This window comes from Schistocerca serialis, chromosome 4, assembly GCF_023864345.2.
Source record: "Schistocerca serialis cubense isolate TAMUIC-IGC-003099 chromosome 4, iqSchSeri2.2, whole genome shotgun sequence".
NCBI lineage: Eukaryota > Metazoa > Arthropoda > Insecta > Orthoptera > Acrididae > Schistocerca > Schistocerca serialis.
Window position 1 is genome coordinate 236,461,707 of NC_064641.1, and position 23,408 is coordinate 236,485,114.

A 23,408-nucleotide genomic window follows, 5' to 3' on the forward strand; every position below is an offset into this window, starting at 1 on the left:
AATTCTTAGATGACTTCCTTCAAATTTTTCCCTATACTCTAATAAACATTCAGATGGGCGTAGGCTACATATTTTTTAACAACAATGTGCAGGTTTTCTGTCACAACTGACTGCAGGGAAGGAAAGGTGTGCTATGAAATTGTGTGATTTTGTTTTCCTTCTCACAGTTAGTTTTAAGTATGATGACAGCACATTTAAAACATTAGACAAATTGTTTCTCTTATGTACATTCTTTCTCCTTATGTATCACTTCAAACAACTTGTACTCAACTATATGCCATTTTGTTTCTTCCTTGTAATTGATTTCAACAGAAAACAGGACAGTTGTATTTGTGGCTTACTGTTTTATGATTAGAATGTTACTATGGAGTCTGAATCATTTAAAACTTTGTAATACTACCCATTTACAGATTAAAACGATGCAAAATACTTTCATTGAAGGTACTATCCAGCAGCAGGAGAGGTCTCTCCTGCCCTATATACCAATGATCCCAACTGATTTACCATTCATTTTAAACGACTCCAATTTCAATCAAGATTTTGTTAGCAATAACAATAAACAAAGCTTATGGCCACAGAGAAGGGGAGGGACATATGAACGGAGGGGGTGGGGGTGGGAATTGAATGGACATGGGGGGGGGGGGGAGTGGAATGAAGAGATGGACATAGAGGGGGGGGAGGGGCAGGAGTAGATGTGCAGAAAGAAGCGAGAAAGAAGATTGGGACATATATCCAGTTCCCATACATACAGGATGACACTTGTGGAACTATATGAAATAAAACTGTTCTAACTCCAGTTTGTGTTACGACATTCAAAGTGTAAGGTTGACAGCAGGGCATGGTGGGAATTAGTAAGCACCTGCACATGTGCCTTGTTGTTGTTGGCCATTTGCATGTGAAAATGTCACAGTACAGCATGCCTGAGCATATAGTGCTTGTGAAGGCCTATTATGTGAGCAGTAATAGCCCAACTGTGGCTGAAAGGAACTTTGAGACTGAGTTCAAGCTGAAGATGAGAAGACGTGCTGCGTTTCAAACTAGTCCCAGGAAATCAATCAAATGAGCTGCACAACAGGTGGGAATCAACTGGGAGACACTGCAACAAATTGTTGTTGGAGATCTGCATCTCTTCCCATACAAAATTCAAAGCCATCAGCCATTAAGCCCCAGGGCCATAAAACATTGGTTGTGTTTTGCCAACACTATTGTCCACAGAATTGATGAACTGGACTTTGATGTGAACATGGTTTGGTTTAGCAATGAAGCCCACTTTCATTTGGATGTATTTGTCAGTAAGTAAAATTGGTGCATTTGGGGGACTGAGAATCTGCATTTTACGATTGAGAAGTCTCTTCACCCTCAGAGGGTGACTGTGCTGTGCAGTGTGTAGTCACAGAATAGTCGATGTGATATTTTTTGATGGCATGGTGACTACCAAATGGTACGTGAAGATTTTTGAAGATGATTTCATCCCTATTACCCAAAGTGACCCTGATTTTGACAAGATGTGGTTCATGCGAGATGGAGCTTGACCCCATAAAAGGAGGAGAGTGTTTGATGTTCTGGAAGAGCATTTTGGGGACCGCATTCTGGCTGTGGGGAACCCAGAGGCCACTGGCATCGGCCTTGATTGGCCGCGGTATTCTACAGATCTTAACACATGCGATTCCTTCTTGTGGGGCTATATTAGAGACAAGGTGTACAGCAATAATCCCAAAACCATTGCTGAGCTGAAACACATCATCACCATTGATGGCAGGCATATCAGACGTGTAATAACCTAAATCCAAATATCTGTAGTGACATTTACGTGTTGAATAAAGTGTGTGCATGCCTTGGTTTGGTACTGATTTAGGTTTTTTTCATATAGTTCAATAATTTTCACACTGTATTTATCAACTGCAAAGCATTACTGGGTTTAATAGTGTATTAATATATTCAATGTCCAAAAATGAAACAAGACTGCTTGGTGGACTTCTTGTCAGGGTACATTATTACACAACTCTTTACCAACTTCAAAATTGAACAAAATCAGTCAACTCTGTGGCAGTTGATGAACTGGCTTCTACAGATGTGTTCCATGTAATCTGTCAGAAAATGTTGTATTTGTGGTCTGACACAAAAGAAATGAGACTAGTGCTGCAAATATGTGTATTTACTAGATATGTTCTATTATTCATGATTGCCTTCAAAGTAAGGCAGAATTGAGTCCATATACACCTGCATCCGTCCATTCCATAGCTCAAATATTTCTGTGTGTTATTTATTGTAAGATTGTGTGGATTCAGTGCTCTTGCTTCATACAGGTGTAGCAGAACACAGATGTACACTTTTAGTGAAGTAATCATCCACAACCCCTTAGCCGAATCATTGTGATGAAACGTTTCAGCATAGGAACAATTGCAGATTTGGAGTACTACTGAAATGCATCTGGAGGAACCACATAGTATTCAATGTTGACAACAAATCCAGGAATAACCTGAGAGCCCTAGTCACAGGCATAATTTATTTTTGACACAAGCCACAACCTGCAACTGGTTGCTCTTTGAGGGTTCATGGGGTGCCTGGCATGACCCTTTCAACATATAGGTCATCTGCACATACACATTGTTGTTAAAAATATGTAGCCTATGCCCATCTGAATGTTTATTAGAGTATAGGGAAAAATTTGAAGGAAGTCATTTAAGAATTTTTTGAGAAATTTGCTAACAAGATTTCCACTTTATGAAGTATATACACATTGATATAGCATATTCTTTTCCTTACAAGTCAACCAAGTGATTCCTGTGCAGACAGTACCACATGTAAAGTAGCTCCTCCAAATAGTAATTAACATAAAATTGTGCATTAATTGGTGTAAGTACATTTTTGGTGGAACTACAAACCAATGTTGCACTATATGCCTGTAACTAAGAAGCAGTAATTATGTAAAAATACTAAATGAATGTATTATCTTCTCTCACTGTCTTGTTGATAGTTGGCAAATCATTTCCATCTGGTTATTTAGAGTGGCAGGTTTGTTATTGTTTTGGCTGAAACACTTTCTGCAACTTTAAGTCTTGATCTTTATTTTCTTCCAAAACAATTCTTAGAAGAAAACATAAAATGGTCTATATTTAACCTCACCGTGGATGCCAGAACTTTTTTGAAGATTGCATTTCTTTACTTTCCACATTTCTGTAATTAAAACATATATTTCAACAAAAGTATATGTTTAGGCAGCTATTGTTTTAATGCTAAAACAGGATGGTTTTTGGAATTTAAATTTTGAATCTGTAAACAAACTTTCTAGAGTTTGACTTTTTAATAGTTTTTGAAACAATATGATTTTAAACAAAATTTGCTATTTTTTCAGTAAACAACAGAATGTTTCTAAAAGGTATTGACAATTGTTTTAAATAACTTTTGTCTATGCAGAAACTTTGTGTAATCCATAGCTTGCTTATTTTACAGTTTTCATGACTTTCCTTTAAGTAATGCATTTTGAATGACTTATGTTCTTTCACAAATATAATAATACCTATATCTTGAACAATAAATCCTAATTCAAATAAAATTAAACAAAAATTTTAGAATTTCAGAAATGTGTATGTTATTTATTATGAATTCAGTATACTGAATATAGCATTAAATAAATAGTTGTGTCATAGTTTGTTTCTAATTACCTTCACTCTTCCAAAGTAAACAATACAAATCCTTAGTTGGTGTAGGTTATACATACATATTACACACAACAATAACCCAAGAAAAATGTTTGTTAGTTACAACCCATTTTGGATGAAATGATTACTTTTATGTGACCATCTGCACCATATATATCAGTTACTGTAAGGTATACCAGGCACTTCGGCTTGACTACTTCACTGATGGAATTTTGTCTACCCTCCAGGTACATTTGTCATCACACCTCCTTTTAAGATCTCCTTCTGCTGTCAGTCTGAAACAGTGACAGTAGAGTTATTCTGTCAGAAAATTCTCAGCATGCATGATCAAAATATTATAGACTTCAGGAGTAACGTGTTCATTGTTTTGTTGTGTGTGTCCAATGTTGTAGACAGCACTCTGTTCACAAATGCATCCCACATATGATGGACTCTACGAGACTCAGCTCTCCAGAATACAATGTAATCTGCACCAAAAAAGTCAGAATCATGAAAATAAAGTTGTGTTGTGGTCTTCAGTCTGTCTGGTTTGATGTAGCTATCCATGCTACTCTATCTTGTGAAGTCTCTTCATCTCTAAATAACTACTGCAAGTTACAATCTTCTGAATCTGCTTGCAGTATTCATCTCTTGGTCTCCCTCTACAAATTGTATCCCTCACACTTCCTCCAGTACTAAACTGATAATCCCTTGATGATGTCTCAAAATATGTTCTAGCATTTGATCCCTCCTTCTTATCAGATTGTGCCACAAGTTTCCTTTCTCCTAGGTTCTGTTCAGCACTTCCTCATTAGTTACATGCAGTATCACATTTCAAAAGCTTCTGTTCTCTCCTCATCCAAACTTTTCATTGTCCATGTTTCACTTACATACATGGCTACATTCCATACAAATTGCGGAAAAGGAATCCTAACACTTATCTCTGTATTCGATGTTAACAAATTTCCCTTCTTCAGAAATGCTTTTCTTGTGATTGCGTCTACATTTAATATCCCCTCCACTTCAGCCATTATCAGTTATTTTGCTGTCCAAATAACAAAACCCATCTACTACTTTAAGTGCCTCATTTCTTAATTTAATCCCCTCAGCATCACCTGATTTAATTTGACTATTTTCTATTACTCTTGTATAGCTTTTATTGACATTCATCTTATATCCTCCTTTCAAGACACTGTCTATTCCATTCAACTGCTCTTCCAAGCCCTTTGCTGTCTCTGACAGAATTACAGTGTCATTGGGAGCAAGTTTTATTTCTAAGTTTTAATTCCTACTCCAAATTTTGTTTTGGTTTCCTTTATTGCTTGCTCATTGTACAGACTGAATAACATCAGAGATATGTTACAAATCTGTCCCACTCCCTTCTCAACCACTGCTTCCATTTCATGCCCCTCTGTTCATGTAACTGTCATCTGATTTCTGTGCAAGCTGTAAACAGCCTTTTGTTCCCTATATTTTATCTCTGCTACCTTCAGAATTTCAAAGATGTTCCTGTCAGTATTGTCAAAATTGTTTTTTATAAGTCTACAAATGCTATAAAAGTAGGTTTGCCTTTCCTTAACCTATCTCCTAAGAGATTTAGTAGGGTCAGCATTGTCTCATGTGCTCCTACATTTCTCTGGAATCCAAACTAATCTTCCCCAAGGTTGGCTGGGCTTTTACAAGTTTTTCCATTCTTGTGTAAAGAATCCATGTTAGTGTTTTGCAGCAATGACTTACTTATCTGTATGCTACCTCCTGGTACTATTTACCTAATGGATGCCATTATTTGCAAAATATTCAATTTTCTGATGACTAATAAACCTGTCCCTTTCTGCACATGATTTAGTTTGACATAGATGATATATGCCTCTCATCAGTAGAAAAGAGTTGCTCTGGCTCAGGCCTGTTACCAATTTTAAACAACACTTTGCAATACTTGTTGGTAGAGTGGGTGGGTGTACATAGCAGAACCCTCCCTAGACCTTGCTTCATCTGTAAATTTTATTTTATTTATTTTTGAGTTCCGTGGATCCTTGACGGGAATGTATCACTAGGATGTAGAACGTGTCAGGTTATTACAGTAATAGCCACATGTAGATCAAGGCAACCAATTTAACATATATAAGCAGATACATGAAAAAGGATGTCTGCATGTTGAATAATTACACACAAAAATTCAGATAACACAGATAATAGTACAGTAACGACATAGATGATTGCATTAATAATAGTGCAGTAATGACATAGATGATTACATAAACAAATTTAAAGTAATTCATCTAAAAATATTCTGCCAACAAGTGATATGCTAATCTACATAATCAGTTCTATCAGATACGCATGAAATTAAACACAAATTCAAGAAGTATTAACACATTATCAAATAATTCCTGTAAAGAATAGAAAGAATTATCCATAAGATAAAGTTTTAGCTCTGTTTTGATAGTAAGATCCACAATGACTGATTTGATATGGACAGGAAGTTTATTGAACACTTTTATACTTGAATAATAAACTCCTTTCTGTACCATGCTGAAATTTTTTAAATCATTGTGAAGATCATGTTTTCTTCTTGTATTGTGATCATGGTATGCATTATTCATTTTATAAATTGCATAATTTTTGTTCATGAAGCACATTAGTGACAAGATGTATTGACAAGGCATGGTGAGGATCTCCAGCTGTTTGAATAAATTTCTGCAAGAAGATGTAGGATGCACTCTACTTATAATCCTCCTCTGTGCAACAAAGACTTTATTTGCTTGTGGTTGATTTCCCCAGAATATGATGCCATATGCCAAAAGTGAATGGAAATAACCAACATATGCAGTTTTGATTGTTTCCATGTCACAGACAGATGCAATTGAGTGAATGGCAAATGCTGCTGAATTCAGTCTTTTAAATAGGTCAGTGATGTGGACAGACCAGTCTAGTTTGTTATCAATATGTAAACCCAGAAATTTGGAAGTTACAACTTTCACTATTTCTTTGTCTCCACATTTTATTTCAACATTTTCCAATTTTTTGTTTACTGTTTGAAACTGAATGAAATGAGTCTTATTAACATGAGGGACAGACCATTTGCAGTGAACCAATCTACAACTATTTGGAATATAGTGATTGCAGTGTTCTCTAGACTGCAGTTGGGGACCTTGTCAATGATAATGGTTGTTTCATCTGCAAATAGGGTGAAGTGTGCTTCTTGTGTCACACACAATGGGAGGTCATTTGCAAGGATTAAGAAAAGTAAGAGACCAAGCACCGAGCCCTGCGGCACTCCACATTTTAATGTACCCCAACCAGAGCTGGCAGGTGCCTTTGTACAATTGTTTAATACTACCTTCTGTTTTCTGTCATCTAGATATGAACTGAAGCCACTTCCCTACGTTATCTTTTAGGCCATAATGCTCAGCCTTTCTTAGTAGAATCTTGTGACCTACACAGTCAAATGCTTTTGACAGATCACAAAAGATTCCAAATAGTGACATTTTCTTGTGTATTGATTCAAGGAGTTGGTTGAGAAATGAGAAAATGGCTTGTTCAGTTGAAACACCCTTCTGGAATCCAAACTGATTTTTATTAAGGATGTTATATTTATTAAGGTGATTCATGATTCTATTGTACATAAGTTTCTCAAGGATTTTTGAAAGACTTGTTAACAATGAAATTGGGCGGTAGTTAGAAACCTCTGCTTTATCACCCTTTTTGAAGAGTGGTTTAACAAATGCAAATTTTAGTCTACTAGGGACAGTACCTTGATTTAGAGATTCATTAAATATGTGACACAGAACTTTAAGAATATATTTGTGGCAATGTTTCAGTACACCAGTGGAATTTTTGTTTTTCATTTGGCATTTCACCTTCTCAGTCTCATCTGCTGTGATGTAGGGTACATACATCAGGCTAATTTTTCTCTGCACTGCTTTTTGTAGAAGGTTCATGGCTTCATCCATAGACTCTTTGCATCCAGTTTGATCCGCTGCTGTCAGAAAATGATTGTTGAAGATATTGGCAACTATTTCCCCTTCATCTACCATGCTTCCATTGTGACACACTTGGATTCTGTCTGTATCCTCTGAAACTTTTCCTGTCTCCCTTTTTACCATCTTCCAGATTGTTTTTATTTTATTATTTGATCTGTCAATTTCAGATTTGATAAACATACTCTTGGATTGAAACTTCCTGGCAGATCTCATTCTGGATACTCTTGGATTTTTTAATAACATTCTTTAGGATGTTACAGTACAATCTGTAGTGTTCCCTATCATGAGGTTTATCCAAATTTCTGAGTGAAACATAAAGCATTCTCTTTTTTCTACATGAAGTTTTTATTCCCCCAGCAACCAATAAAAGCCACTCATAGTCAAAATGTGAGTAGGTGTGTGCAGGTCTGTTGCTCCTGAAGAGAAAATAGTGGCAATAGAATCAATGAGTCCTTATGGTATCTAAAATAAGGGTGATTCCATGTTAAAGTGGTCTAGGGGTCCCAAACTGACCACATCAGTTTTCTTGAGGGAAGTCATTTTCATTACCAGGCTATTTTTTTATTTATGAAATAATCACTTTATTTCATGATTTAGGTATTAGCTAATTTTGTACTCTTGGGTATTTTCAAGCTACCTTTATTACTTGCATTACAGTAAAAAACTGTAATTGTGTGCCATCTTATTTTCCACACATCTGTGGTTTCTTAAAATCATGGCAGCTATGGGCACAACTAACTCAGATGTGAATGCCGTATGCAGAAAAAGAAAACTGTAACACTTAAGTGAGTTTTGTCATTGTATCAATGTACAACACATTAAAATACATTTGTTTCACTTTTAAAATAAAACTACATGTGGTATGGTCAATATTTCAAAGTCAACCATGTTTGTCACCCTACGCACCAAGTATTAAAATCTGTCTGTTAGAAATGTGGGTTTCTTCCTCTGGTCATTTAGGAAGCCTGTGCACGAAATTTGAACAAAATCTGAGATAACCAGCTGGGGAAAAATCTCTAAAACTACTCCCACTACACAATGAATCACCCACATATAAGGAACATAATTTGCAATTTGTCCAGTGTACCGTTTCGCAGTTTCCTGTTCCTCAAAGGCAATCAAGAGCTTGAAGACAATGTAAGTCATTCTATGTATTCTCTGAGTCTGTCACAATGGCATGGATGAATAAACTCTTCACAGTTTACAAGCCATACTGTTAGAAAGAAAACAGTCGAGCTTTCAAACTACCTCTGCCCTCATCGCCAGGAGTGAAAAGCCCACTAAGTGTCAGGGCTGGCACAGTTTTCCACTTATATGGGTACAACTGCAGCATCTGGAACCAATCAAGAGAGGGCTGAGGTGACACATGAATGGAAGATGAGTTGCATAGCTTGTTACAACTTCAGTCTGCCCTGGGACCAATGATGTCTAGCAGCATGAGGTCTGGTGCCATGTTTGAAGTTCCCTCTCCTGCCTATCCACAAACATTAAGCACCCATCTTTGCTTTCACTTGATATCCAAAGGCTGTCCCCAAAGCGTTACTGTGCAACCTTGGTCTTTGTTAAAATTATTTCTGTTTGTCCTAATCTCAGCCACGTCCTTCAAATGGTATCATGAGCCAAGACTCTCATCTTTTCAAATTGCATTTTGTTTCCATTTTCCAGCCAATGCTCAGCTATGGAAAACTTCTCAAGCTCCCTTTGTTTCATATGTTGCTTGTGCTCAGTACAATGCTCTGCATCAGTGTGAATTATTTGACCTATGTAGATGTGGGCGCTTTCGCAGGGGACAGCATAGATACTTGGGCACTTGAAGAGCTATGTTATCCTTAAGAGGCTGTTTACCTTGTACGTTGTGTGAGTGGCAGAACTTTGATCTCAGTCCATGTCTCTGCAGCACATACATTGCAACTTCTGCTTATTGTCCCACAGTATGACAGGAATGCAGCCAGCATGGCCTCTTCTGCCAATTTACAAGCTGTCCTTTGTCAGTGCCATGTGTAAGTATTTGCCATATCTCCCTTGCTGTAACCTTCTCCTGTAACACAACTCAAATCCTTCAATTCAGAGTGTAAGTTGTCATTGTTAGAAATAATTTTTGCTCTTTGTACTAACATTTTCAGGAGTGATCTCTTGTGCGCAACATGGTGAAAACTATTGGCATTCAAGCACCTATGAGTGTCCATTTGTTTCTTGTACAATGAATGACCAAGCCACCTACCTTTAAAAGTACATTTTGACCATGAGGCCATATAAGGAAGGTGTCATCCGCAAACTATAGGAAGCAAGTTCGATGCAATGTCACAGAGTTCAGTGTGTGCTTCTCAAAGTGCTCCAGAAGAAATATGTGACTGCTGGAGATGATGTCACTCCATCATACTGTCATCCATCATTCCAAATATTTGTTGCAGAACAAGTAGTACAGTCATTGTTGGTGGTCATTCCATCATACTGTCATCCATCATCCCAAATATTTGTTGCAGTACAAGAAGTGCAGTCATTGTTAGTATTATGGCATAAAGCCAAGCGCCGGCATGCCAGTCGGGAACAATAGAGAAGAGATGACTGTGAGAAGACATCAGCCAGTCACACGCTGACTGACTCCTCTGCAGGATGACAATGCGACAGCAGTGGCACCTACATGAAGAAGAATACATAACTGCCATGACCAACTGGTGATGCCCCAGTTCAATAGCAGCTTCAAGACTAGTGGGTTCTATCGCAGTGTCAACTCAAGTTACTTTGCTTCTACTCTATATGCATCACAGACTTGGAATCGTTTATACTGAAGAAGCTCGATTATTTTGTATCCATCCTTTACTTGTGACAAATCTGTATAATTGTGAAGTTAAGTATTGTCATTTACTTTTTGTAGTAAAATTTACTAATATGACTTGTTTGATTTGATTGTCTAGCGAACTGAGTACAAAGGATTCCTCGACACCCCATATTTGATGACGTAATAGTTAGGGCATGATGGAACAGCTTGATGATCCCAGATGGGAATCATTGGTCCAAAAGATCTAGCATGTCTTGCACTGGCACCCTCATAAAAACTGGCACTAAGTCCAGACTAACCATTATGTCATTTTGGTCATCTTCATTTTTCTATTATGATTAAATGGGGCGCTAACTCAGCTGCAAGTTCTATATATAATCCTGTGGGGATCCCTTTGGGCTCTGGGGTCTTGTTCAGTTTTAACAGTTTCAGCTGTTTCTGGAATTTTCTTTAAAATTAATTATAGGACAGTGGACAAAAATGCACCAAATGCAAGAATATGCATTGGATAATGAGAGATACCAGTGAAACTACCACTGGTTTCTAAATGAATTTTATTTGTTTGAAATATATGAATAATAAATATAAGGAGTTACGAGAAAGAAAGTTTTACACACTGTTTTAAGATAACAGGACATGCAGTGTGAAATATGACTTTGCAGTGTGAAATATGACTTTGCAGTGTGAAATATGACTGCATATGTGTAAAAAATTCAGTTGGGGTTAATCATGTGGCAGTTGGCTGATCCTGATTGCTCCCAGCACCACTGTTTCTGTGGCTTAAATGGCACTTCTCCCATCAAATGTAATCTTGTGTCTGTGATAAAGTTCTCAAATAGGTAGAACTTAGTGCCAATCCAAATTATCATCCGGTTAGTCCAATATATACGCAGTTTCCTGAAATCTGTCGAAATGTACATGATGGAGAATGCCTTGAGTGGCCATCTTGCATTGATGATGACCTAGTAGACCATCTGCTCACTGACTTCTTGTTGTGTGAAATAAAAAGTGAATGTTGCACAATATTATGAAACAATGGTTAATTATCAGAAGCCATTTTCAAAAAGAGGCAAGAAATGGTCCCTGGAAATGGCACACAGTTCCATGACAATGCTTAGCTGTATATGAGTAAGCATCTCAAGACAGTCTACATCTACATCTACATTTATACTCCGCAAGCCACCCAACGGTGTGTGGTGGAGGGCACTTCACGTGCCACTGTCATTACCTCCCTTTCCTGTTCCAGTCGCGTATGGTTCGCGGGAAGAACGACTGTCTGAAAGCCTCCGTGCACGCTCTAATCTCTCTAATTTTACATTCGTGATCTCCTCAGGAGGTATAAGTAGGGGGAAGCAATATATTCGATACCTCATCCAATTTGTGCAGTACTTGTCCATTCAATATTCCTGTTACTGCCTCCATCAATTTCCTTTATTTTTCATCATAAAAATTTCTCTGTTTCCAAACAGCACAAAAAGTGCTGGTGAGAAAGAACTGCAAACATGTCCTCCAATCCAGTCCCAGGACACACACTTCTTTGACACATGAATATAAAAGTTGATACTATGGCATGAGAAGTGTTTCAATTTCATTTGTGTATCTAGTTGGTTTTATGATCCATGGATCATTTGTAAGGTTATTATTTCTTCCAGTATTTTTTGTATTTTTGTGGTCGTGGTTATAACAGGTGCTTTTTATTTTTTGCTAAAACCCCAGTAAAAAAATAACAGAGTTAAAATTTTCCATTTCTACATAAGCCTTCAATTTCATTTGTGTATCTAGTTGGTTTTATGATCCATGGATTATTTGTAAGGTTATTATTTCTTCCAGTATTTTTTGTATTTTTTTGGTCTTGGTTATAACAGGTGCTTTTTATTTTTTTTCTAAAACCCCAGTAAAAAAATAACAAGAGTTAAAATTTTCCATTTCTACATAAGCCTTTTTTAAAAAGCAGTAATTTTTATTCATAAAATTTACATTGGTTTGAAATATTTCATTATTATAGAAAATGGGAAAAGCCATCAGTGCTATTTTAATAATAATGCAGAAAGAAATGAGTAACAAACACATAAGCGTTGGTGCAGCATTGCTGAGACAACAATATCCCTGTTGCTGTGAGTTGTGGGTTAAGGTAGGTATGTAGGTGCAGTGTGCAAGACTTGTCCCCACCTGGACTATAAGGCAGTTCCGCTCTGTTGTCACCAGACATCTGTTGTATGGCAGAATGACACCAACCCTAGTCTGCAAATATTTTGAAGAAGTGATGTAGCAATGAAGTACAATGCTTCATTTACATCTACTTCTGTAGCTATACTCTTCAAATAACCTGAGGTTAAATTTCTGCACCACATTGAAATCTTATTAAGAGCTGACAATATTTGTGCAGCTTCTTTCAGATAGTACTTCATTATAGATAACTAAATCATCTGCAGAAACCCCGAGGTTACTGTTAAAATATTGTCTGCAAGGTCATTAGTATAAAACATGAACAGCAAGAGTCCCAACACACTTCCCTGGGGTGGGCATACCTGAATTTACTTTACATCTTATGATGACTTGCCATCCAAGATATCATGCTGTGCCCTCCCTGCCAAAAAGTCCTCACTCCAATCACAAATTTCACTTGATACACCATATGACCATATTTTTTATAGTAAGTGTAGGTGTGGTATTGAGTCAAATGCTTTTTGGAAATCAAGAAATACTGCATCTATCTGGTTGAAAAGATCCAAAGCTTTCAGTATGTCGTGAAAAAAGTGTCCATGCTGGTTGGCATAGAGGAGGTCATTCTGTTCAAGATACCTCATTCTGTTCAAGTTCAGAATATGTATTAAAATTCTGCAACAAATTGGTATCAAGGATATTTTATGTTAGTTATGTGGATCACTTCTACTACACTTCTTGTAGATGGATATGACTTGTGCTTCTGTCCAAGAACTGGACATGGTATTTTGTTTGAGGGATCCATGATAGATTATAGTTAGAATGGGGGCTAACACAGCTGCAAATTCAATATAGAATCTGACGGATTCCATTCATCCTTGGAGCTTTGTTCAGTTTTAATGGTATCTGCCTTTTCTCAACACCACTGACACTAATACTTTTTTCATTCATCTTTTTAGTAGTGCAAGGATTAAATTGGGGCAATTCTCCTGTGTTTTCCTTTGTAAAGGAACATTTGAAAATGGAGGTAAGCATTTCCGCTTTTGCTCTGTTAACCTCAATTGCAGCTCCTATCTCAATCACTAGGGACTGGACACTTAACTTTGGTGCCACTGACAGCATTTACATATGACTAGAATTTCTTTGAGTTCTGTGAAAGACAATTGACAGTATTCTGTTATGGTAGTCACTGAAGGCATCATGCATTGCTCTCTTGACAGCCAAACGCATTTCATTCCCATTGCTCTCTTGACAGCCAATTGCATTTCATTCAGTATCTCTGTCTGTAGCCCTAAGCTTTGTTTACACTTATTATTCAGTAACGTCTCTTTCTTTACAAGTTTCTTTACAGTGCCTGTATACTATAGAGGATCTGTTCTATTGGGTACATATCTGTCCAGTGCATGGTTAACTATTCTTTTTAACTTGAACCATACTTCCTCTACATGCTCCTACCTTGTGCTGAAAGTTTCAGATTCCTCATTGAGATCTGACATACTGATTTTTTTATCTATTTTACTGAACTTATGTATCTTTCTGTTTGTTTTAGTTGTCATTTGTACTTTGGCAATCATTGCTGCCACAACCGCATCATGGTAACATATGTTTCCATGCAGACATCCTTAAAGAGGTTTGGTCTGTTTGCTGTTATTAGATCCAATATATTCTCGTCACAAGTTGGGTTCCTAACTATCTGTTCTAGGTAGTTTTCGGAGTAGGCATTTAGTAATGTTTCACAGTATGTCTTATCATGCGAAACACTTAACAAAACTGTAATTTTCCCAACTAATTGTTGGATGATTAAAGTCTCCACTGATGATTACAGTATGATTGGGGGACTTAACGTACAAATGAAGTGAGGTTTTCTCTAAAGTTTTGGGTTACATGAGGAGATCAGTCTGGTGGGTGATGAAGGATCCAATTATCATTTTATGCACACCCATGATACTGAGCCTTTCCCAAGTCACCTCAAAAGCAGCTTTAATTTCTATTTTGGTGGATTTGAGTATCTTGTGGATTGTGACACTCCCTGCATTTCCATTGCCTTTTGCCTATCCTTTTGATATACATGCAAATTTTCCCCAAAAATCTCACTGCTATTACTTTCAGGTTTCAACCAGGTTTCCATACCCAGTTTTATGTGAGCTTCACTGATTTCCAGGAGAACTACAAACTCTGCCACTTTGTTGCAAATGCTTTGGCAGTTAACCAATAGCATTTTAATACTCTCACCTGTGGGAGACATTTCCTTCAGTCTTGCACTAATACTTCTGGGTTTCCTACAGCTATCACTATCTGGATTGGATATAGAGTCACCTGATCTAAAAAGCCCTTGTGCACACCCCACAAATTAACTACCTGAGTAACATGTAGTGCACAACTGACCCATTTAGGGGGACCCAACAGTTCTCAACCCTATGGCACACAAGTCCACGAAGTCACAGTCTGGCTTGTCACAGAACCTTTGAAGTCTCTGGTTCAGTCCTTCCACTCAACTCAGAACCAAAAGGCCAAAATCTGTTCTGGGTACAATACTGGAAATTGTGAGGTTGTTGAAACTCCATACACATGGCTGCTCTTCTTAACCTTCTCTGCCTGTTGCTGGAATGACCCAAGTGATCTCAGACCCCAAATGATAAGCATCATTTGTTCCAATGTGTGCCAGAATCTGCAGTTATGCCTGTCCTCTAGGCTTCGAAGCTGTATTTGGCTCATTCCCGCGACAGGCAGAGAAGGTTGAGAACCCAGCCTTGTGCATGGAGTTTCAACGAAGCGCACAATTAGCAGCATTGTCCCCAGAACTGAATATGGGCCTTTGGTTCTGAGTTGAGTGGAAGGACTGAACCAGAGACTTGCTTTAAAAGATTACTGATATGCCTGCCATTTCTATTAAATAATAAAATAGGAAGGAAATTATGGTAACAGTAATGAATTAAAAACCAACAATTCATTCGTAATATACAATTACAATATAAAGTAAATGATTGACGCCTGTGTCGGCATATGTTTGTAGCCCCTGAAAACAGACATATTGACATGAAAAACAGAGTTTTTAGTTTTCAACTTTTGGCACTGTCTGTAATGCCCAAATAGTGGTATGATCCCCAATTACAACGAGATTTTTGAGCAGAATTAAAAAAAAAATAGAATCAATAGGAGAATACTAGTAATTCTTTGTAGTATTCAACCACTTATCACCTTTCGAGAAAAGCAGCAAGTGGTGGATGGACTAAGTTTTCCTGTATGTGCCTGTTTAATTTAATGTTTCTATGTATCTTGAAACTGAGTAAGAATTTTTTGATCTTTGATTTCCATGCTTATTATGGAAAAAGATAGGAATTAAAAAATAAAAATAAAAAAGACAGAAAACTGGCCATTTCAGAAACTGTTTATTTTGAGCAGTTTTCACAGTCAGGTTAAACTGGTATGGAAAAGAACCGGTATAACTCAAAACTGGTTATTTCAGCAATAACTACCATCTCTAATAGAAAGCATTGTCAAGCAGAAACTTTTGCAGTTTATTTTTAAATTTAACTTAATCAGTCAGATATTTTATATCATTGGTTAAATAATCAACATTTTTGGTAGTAGTATTGTGCAAACCTTTTTGAGCTGAAGACAACCATAATGTGTAATAATGAATGCCATTTTTCCTTCTAGTATTTTAACCCTTTCAGACCCTGTGGTTACAATTGTGTACATTAATTTTCACGACATCTAAACTACAATAGAAATATTTTTCCTCAATTGGGAGCTGACGTACACATTTGTGAATGTTCATTCTTTTCACCGTGCACAAGTGTTGCCATCTGTTGTGCAGTGCTATAAACATATCAACAGATTAATGTGGCAGTGCAGAGCAGTTTGTGACTTTGAAAGTACCTGGTAGTCTTTGGTAAGCTATAACCCACAGTATAGTTGAGTACAAGTATTGTTGTTTTGCATGAACATTGTAGAATGTTCGATTTATTTATTACAACAATCAATATTTCAAAAACATTTGTTTTAGTCAACAAAAAGAAGCGATGTTTTTCTGTGTGCACAATTGTAGCCATGAGGTCTCAAGAACAATGTTTTACATAACATTGAGTATCTTGTGTTTCCTTCACATGAAGTACTTGTTGGAACAGTTTCTTTTTATCCTGATGATTGTATGAGTTTTGACTGGGATTTATTCACAACATATGAAGTATGTTATATTACTAAGTATTGTTATGAGCAACAATTAGGAAAACAGGCATAGAATTGAAGCACCAGTTGATGATAATGTCGTTAGGTCTACTGTAAATTGTTATTTTAGGGAAATACCACTACTGATATTATTATTTGTGAATATTTCAGTTCTGTTCATCATGTCGAAGAAACAGTATTTTAACATTGAGCGAGATGCAGATGCCATTTTAGAGATGCTGCTGAATGAATGGAGAGGTGTCAGATTTCGATTTATCATCAGATGAAGAATCAGTTCCTGATGTAGAATCCTCCTGCACTTCAAGAGAGAAGGAAGTGGGAGTGAGGGCTAACAAAATAAACAGGGGAGAAACCAATGATGAGTCAACTGCAAATAATGAAAGTGGTGTGTGCAGTGACAATGATAACAACGATAATGATATTCGAGACAGTGATCCACTTACCAACAATGAGCTCAGTGATGTAAAATATATTTTGTCAGAAAAAAGGACATCAAGTGGCGTCATCGTCCTCTCTCTATACTGGATTCATATTATGAATGGGAACAATGTATTGAAGAACAGGAAATACTTTCTCCTTCAACTTATTTCAGCAAGTACATTACCAATGATCTGTTCAGTACTATGGCTGAGATGACAAATCTATATGCCTAACAGATTGGAACAATTAGCAATTTGAAACAAACTACACCAGCGTAACTCCAAATCTTGTTTGGGCTTCATATAATTGTGGGAACTCTAAAATTTCCTAGAGTCCGAATGTATTGGGGCACAACATTGAAAATGCAATTATTCTTGGATAGTATGCCCAATATAGATTCTTCCAACTCAGAACAAATTTACATCTTGTTAACAACATGGCTATACCAGCAGACAATAAAGACAAGTTCTATAAAGTTCGGCCTATACATTCTGCCATCCGTAACAAATGTTTGGAGTTATCTGTGGAGGAAGAGCTTGCTGTTGATGAGGCAACGATCCCATTCACAGGGAAGCTGTCAGTAAAATAGTATGTGAAGGGAAAGCCTTCTCCGTGGGGTATCAAAATGTACATGTTATGTGGTAAGAGTGGACAAGCCTTTGATTTTATTCTTTATCAGGGAGCATCGACTGAATTTCAGACATCTTTGTTGAAGGAATTTGGCCAAGGTCCAACAGTAGTTTTACAATTGGCCCAGAGAGTAAAAAACCAAATGGGGCATAAGATATATTTTGACAATTTATGAAGCTGGCTGATGTTCTAGTGCTAAGTGGGATGAATACCTCATATAGAAAACGAGTCCAACCATCTGCCACACCTCCAGGTACACCTGTTCAAAGACGAGAGGAGAAACTAGGCCTCCTGAAGAGATTCAGTAGGATGGAACACAACACTTGCCTCTTCATGAAAGTGGTGCACTGCCTACCAGGTGCAAATTTCCGGCATGCAAGGGACGTTCACGAATAAAATGTGAAAAGTGTAATGTACATCTTTGTTTGTCAAAGGAAAAAAACTGTTTCCGTTCATCTCATGTCAATTAGAACCTCATGATGAACATAATTCCTGACTCATTTCATTTTTAATTAAAACTATGGTGAATTTTGCATATATTATGTGTGTAAATGATTTCAAATTTATGTGTAATGTTTAAATAAATTAGTTTTGTCTGCTATGATTTCAGTGTTGATTGAGACCCAGTGTACACAAATGTGTACAAATTTTTTTTCTAAAATGGTAACATATCTTTCTATAAATGTCGCTTCTAAATTCATTAAAAAATCATCCAAGTCCATTACAGTAATTACAAAAATTTTCCTTCCTCCAGAAAAAATTCGGGCCTGAAAGGGTTAATTATGTACATCATTTGTCCTTTTGAATTGTAGAGGGTTATTGACAACAAACTTCTTGAGTTTCTTGCCTAACTCATTAACTAAATGTCTGCAAAATGATTGTGGGTGAACAACACATATTATTCATCAGTCACATTTTTGATCAATGAAAAATTTTTTTGTTAAGGATTAGTTACACCAAGCATTATTCCATACAACATAATTGAATGAAAATATGCAAGATGTCTCAAATAACTGACTGGTCTGCTTGACTGAACTTGGTTGAGGAGTTCAAAAATATCTTTTTTCAGTTTAAATTCTCATCAAATGGAAACCTAATAATTTTTGTTTTTTCTACCATAATGATTATTTCCTCACCATAAGTTTGTCACTGATGTGGTACCTCTCGATGTGCAGAACTGTACGGGTTGTGTTGGTTTGAAACTGAGAGTGAGATTCTTTGCATAAAACCAATAAATAATACTTCTAAAAATATTATTTACTGCTTTTTCCTGTAGCTGTTTGGATTGATTATCCTGATTCATGAACGATGACACACTGCACAGGTCAAGGCATGTACAGGATGATTTGCAGTGTTACCAGTTCCAAGCAAAGTTGCAGTACATTCATAGAAGGGCTTTGTGGTTGAAGAAACTGTGCATCCAAAAAATTGTGTATGTTTCTCACTTGATTGTGTAGAATTTGTCACTTAGCACCATCATCAGCCATGACAACTCAAAAACTGAATGAAAATTCATTAAATAACTAGCTGCAATTGTGTTTAATGCTCACACTGGCTACCACATACACAGCAGAGCATTCACAATGTTACTGAACACTCATTGGCTGTTGGAGAATATGTGATGTCGGGTGCATAGAACAAGCCAAACCTCAGTTGCTGTTATCCATGATTTCATGTCTGGTACCATCCAGAAAAAAAACTAATTATGTTAGTTTGTTAAACAGAAGGTTGTTTACTTATGTGAGAAAGAATACTTGACCTGGAATTGAGCCTTGTAGAACCTGTAACATCTCACTTTCCAAATAACCAGCAAATATTATACCATTTATCTTTTGATACCTTTTAAGTATTGCATGTGCCTTAATAATGCTTCAAGACCCATGTCCTCTTTTCACCTCTTTGTGCTGTTTTAGCACTGATTACACCTATTTGAGTTAATGATAAGGTTTTGTGGAGAGTGGGAGTGAGAAAACCGTCCCTAAACAAATGTACTACAAAAGTCACTGTTTACTGCGCATGTACCCCAACATCAATATGGGATATGATCACCATGCACACGTACACAGGTCGCACAACGGGTTGGCATACTCTGGATCAGGTGGTCGAGCAGCAAACAATACTGAATTTTTATATTTGTTCCTTGTCTGTGGCTTGGAATTCATTTGCAGATAGTGTTACATTATTATTATCCAGGGTTCCCAAGTTGGTGAATGTGGTGATTAAAACACTAATTTTCAGTAAACCCATTTTTTATTTTTCATTTAGTCACTCCTTCTAAAAACACACAGTTCACAGTTTTAACACCTATCTCAGGATAATTTCTTCGCAAAACACATGACATACTCTTTACATGTCTTGAAACAGATAACAGAAGGTCTGAAGCTGGCATGCACCCTGACTATTTATAACCTATGGTTATCTGCCAGAAAGTACTGGAAGAACATTTTTTGTAATAACATTTTAATGAAGGCTTCTGTTTTCACAAAATAATATATTTTGGTAATGACAATTTTAATGCTACAAAATAAAAACTGTTATTGTTTAAATGAATTTGAAATTATCAATCAAGCAACTTTTATGAATTTTTAAGAACATTTTTTCCACAGAAATCAGTTAGCTTATTTCAGTCACATAACAAATATTTACCTTCTGAATAGCAAATTTTTACCAGAATTTTTTAAAAATTTAATATCTGTAACTTCAAAATTTTGCAAATTACATACTGCATATTTTATGGATTCTAGACAACAGAATTATTGTGTGAAGCAGTTAAATAAATCTCACTTTGATTTTTTAATTAAACAGATGACTCTGCATGAGAAATACTGTCATTTCATATTATCAGAAATGATGATTGAAGGGAATGCTCATGTTAATTACTGACAGATTGATGTAATGTTTCTGCACTACCCCAAATGTATCACATAATCCATCTCTTGACTTTATCACCAAATACTAATCCACCATTATAGCATATGGTACAATTCATGATTGATGTCAGTGTCTTCATATTATAAATTGAGTCTAAAAGCCCTATAAATGGTTTCTCCCCTGCAAGAGAAATCTCCCTTGCATAGATTGGTTGAATTCTTTCTTGTTAGCTGTGACATCATCCATTCCATAAAATCTCAGTGCTTCTAGGAGGGTGCTATGATTCATGCAGTACAATGCCTCAGGTCGGTAATAGAAAATACCATCTGGTGCTATCCTGTTACTTAATACTTGTGAAGTTTTGTGAGTGAATGTGTAAATGGCATTCTGACATGAGCAACTCTTCTAAATCCAAACTGTTATTAAATAAGGATATTATTTATGTTCGTATTAGGATAGTAGTTTAGAGTACATCACTTTCTTAACAGTTTCTTTGAAAATTAGGTTCACAGTGAAATGAATTTAACAAGGGAGTTTTTCAGTAGAGGCATCACTTATTATATGGCAACAAGTCTTTAATACACTGTTAGAAATACAGCAAATCCTGATGAGCTTTTATTTTTGAGAGAATATGTAATTTCCTTAACTTTGGAAGGAGAAGGGGGTGAGACATCCATATGATTGAATTTTATGTGAGGTTCTGAACATCTGCTTGGCTTTTCTCTTGTGATGCTTGTCCCTGGATTTTCTACATTTTCAAATGGTTATTAAACTTACCTGTTACCTGGGACTGATCATTTACACCCTTCCATTTAAACCAATAGTGATGTTACCCTATAATTCAATGATTGTTCTATTTGTTATAATAAATGTTTCCAGATGCCTGTATTCTCTCTCTCTTTTTTCTTAACAAGAAAAGTTATTTTCTGGACAACCAGTGTTTATTTGACAATGTAGTAATACTCTGATACACTGCATAATGTCTTTATTACATCCCTGATTAATTATTAAACTGTTTCCAAATTTTCAGACCTTGCAAGCAGGAAATACTACATCTACTGTCCTGTGCCAGTCTTTGAAGAGTGATCCCATTAGGGCAACCCTTGAAAGTGTGAAGGTAATAAAATATTGTTTGTTCTGTTGTAGTGGCTACTATTGCCACTAATCTCTCTCTCTCTCTCTCTCTCTCTCTCTCTCTCACACACACACACACACACACACAGATATTGATATGGAAGATTGTACAAACAGAAATTGGTGAAACAAGGACAAATGGAGCAAGACAACCATACATAAAAAAGGTAAAACAGATACCAGTTTATGTCCATTGGCTCTGATCTTATAATTACCTCCACAACAACACTCGCAAAAATAGTACTAATGACTTTTTCATACATATAGCTACAGAAACCTGATCTGAAAAACTATTAAAACTTTTGTTATGAAGCCTTTACAGACCATGTTTGCAAGCAATAGACAGAAGTTGCTGCCCAGAACTGTACTTCTGAGTATCTAGTTATCAGAGTAATTTAACAAAATACTTGTGACTAAAATTGTTTCATGTCTTGCGAAGACAACATAACAGGGGTCTGTGATATTTACATTTCAGTGAGGACTGAAATTGTGTGGGGAGAGATTGGGACAGTGTGGAGCCTATGTGATGGCTTCTTAGTGGAAGTTCTGTAGCATATCCTTACACATGCTCCATACAGTACTGATTTCTCCCCATCCAATTTCCGTATTTCTGGAGCCCTGGTGTTGCAACCCACTTTTTCCACTTTCCACAATACTGTGCCTGTTGGACACAGACATCCAGCCATTCACCCATGAACTATTTCACCTTTATCATTATACATGTGAAGTGTTAAATGCTATTGCAGAGTCTGACCACTCATTTACTCTAATCATATTACTGGCTACAAAAATTCTTCTAGAATTACTTGTCTCAGTATGGGATTTCAACAGACTGGGAGGATAACCAGTATCTAGATGAAAATGTCACAAGGCATGGAAAGTGATGACTACAGAAGAAAATATGCGCTTAGCAACTTTAAAGGAATTGCTGCGTGGCAAAATTACCTACAAACTGAACATTTGGTAGAAACAAATTTTGAAAACAAAATATTGGTTATACTTAAGTTAATTCTGTGTTAGGAGATGCAGGACAATAAAAATTGACCCCCAAAACATCAGTTATGTCAGCTGAATTAGCAAATTTCAGCAGTTCAGATGTATACTTACCAAAATTTTAAAGTTTTTAACTTGGCTGAACGCAGCAACTGTAGAGTGGAATCTTCATGAGGGTAAAGTGAAATCAGTTACAGAAATGAAAGATTAGTTCAAACCCCTTGATCCAGGTGTTGATGTCTTTAAAAAGCCTTCTTTAGAAGGAACAGTGGTTAATACTGGTTACATAATATTGTGGAGGTACATTAAAATTGTAGCCATAGTAAATAAATCATGCTGACTGTCACTAAGTTTTGTGAAGTACTGGGTGATAATGATCAGCAAGATTTGTATGATTTTATTATTATGGAGTTGAATTTCATCTTTCATTGGTGCCTTATGGCTACAGTTTTAATGTACCTCATCATTAACCAGTGTAACCATTTTTAAAGACATCGCAACATTGGTAAAGGGTTTTGAATAAATCTTTCATTGCTGCTACTGATTGTCCGTAATTTCTGCATCTGATTGGCTGGATTTCACTTTGGGTTGGGTTGTTTTGGG

The 23,408-nt window shown here is 36.5% G+C and overlaps 1 protein-coding gene across 1 annotated transcript in view; it reads left to right on the forward strand.

Annotated features, from left to right (window-relative positions):
- The window catches only part of LOC126474375 (uncharacterized), a 60,284-nt gene extending 38,175 nt beyond the window's left edge, over window positions 1-22,109 (forward strand). The window contains exons 4-5 of the mRNA XM_050101842.1: window positions 21,709-21,795; window positions 22,080-22,109. Coding sequence (XP_049957799.1) covers window positions 21,709-21,795; window positions 22,080-22,109 — 117 coding nt within the window. The remainder of the gene's footprint in view (window positions 1-21,708; window positions 21,796-22,079) is intronic.
- The last annotated feature ends 1,299 nt before the right edge of the window (window positions 22,110-23,408 follow it).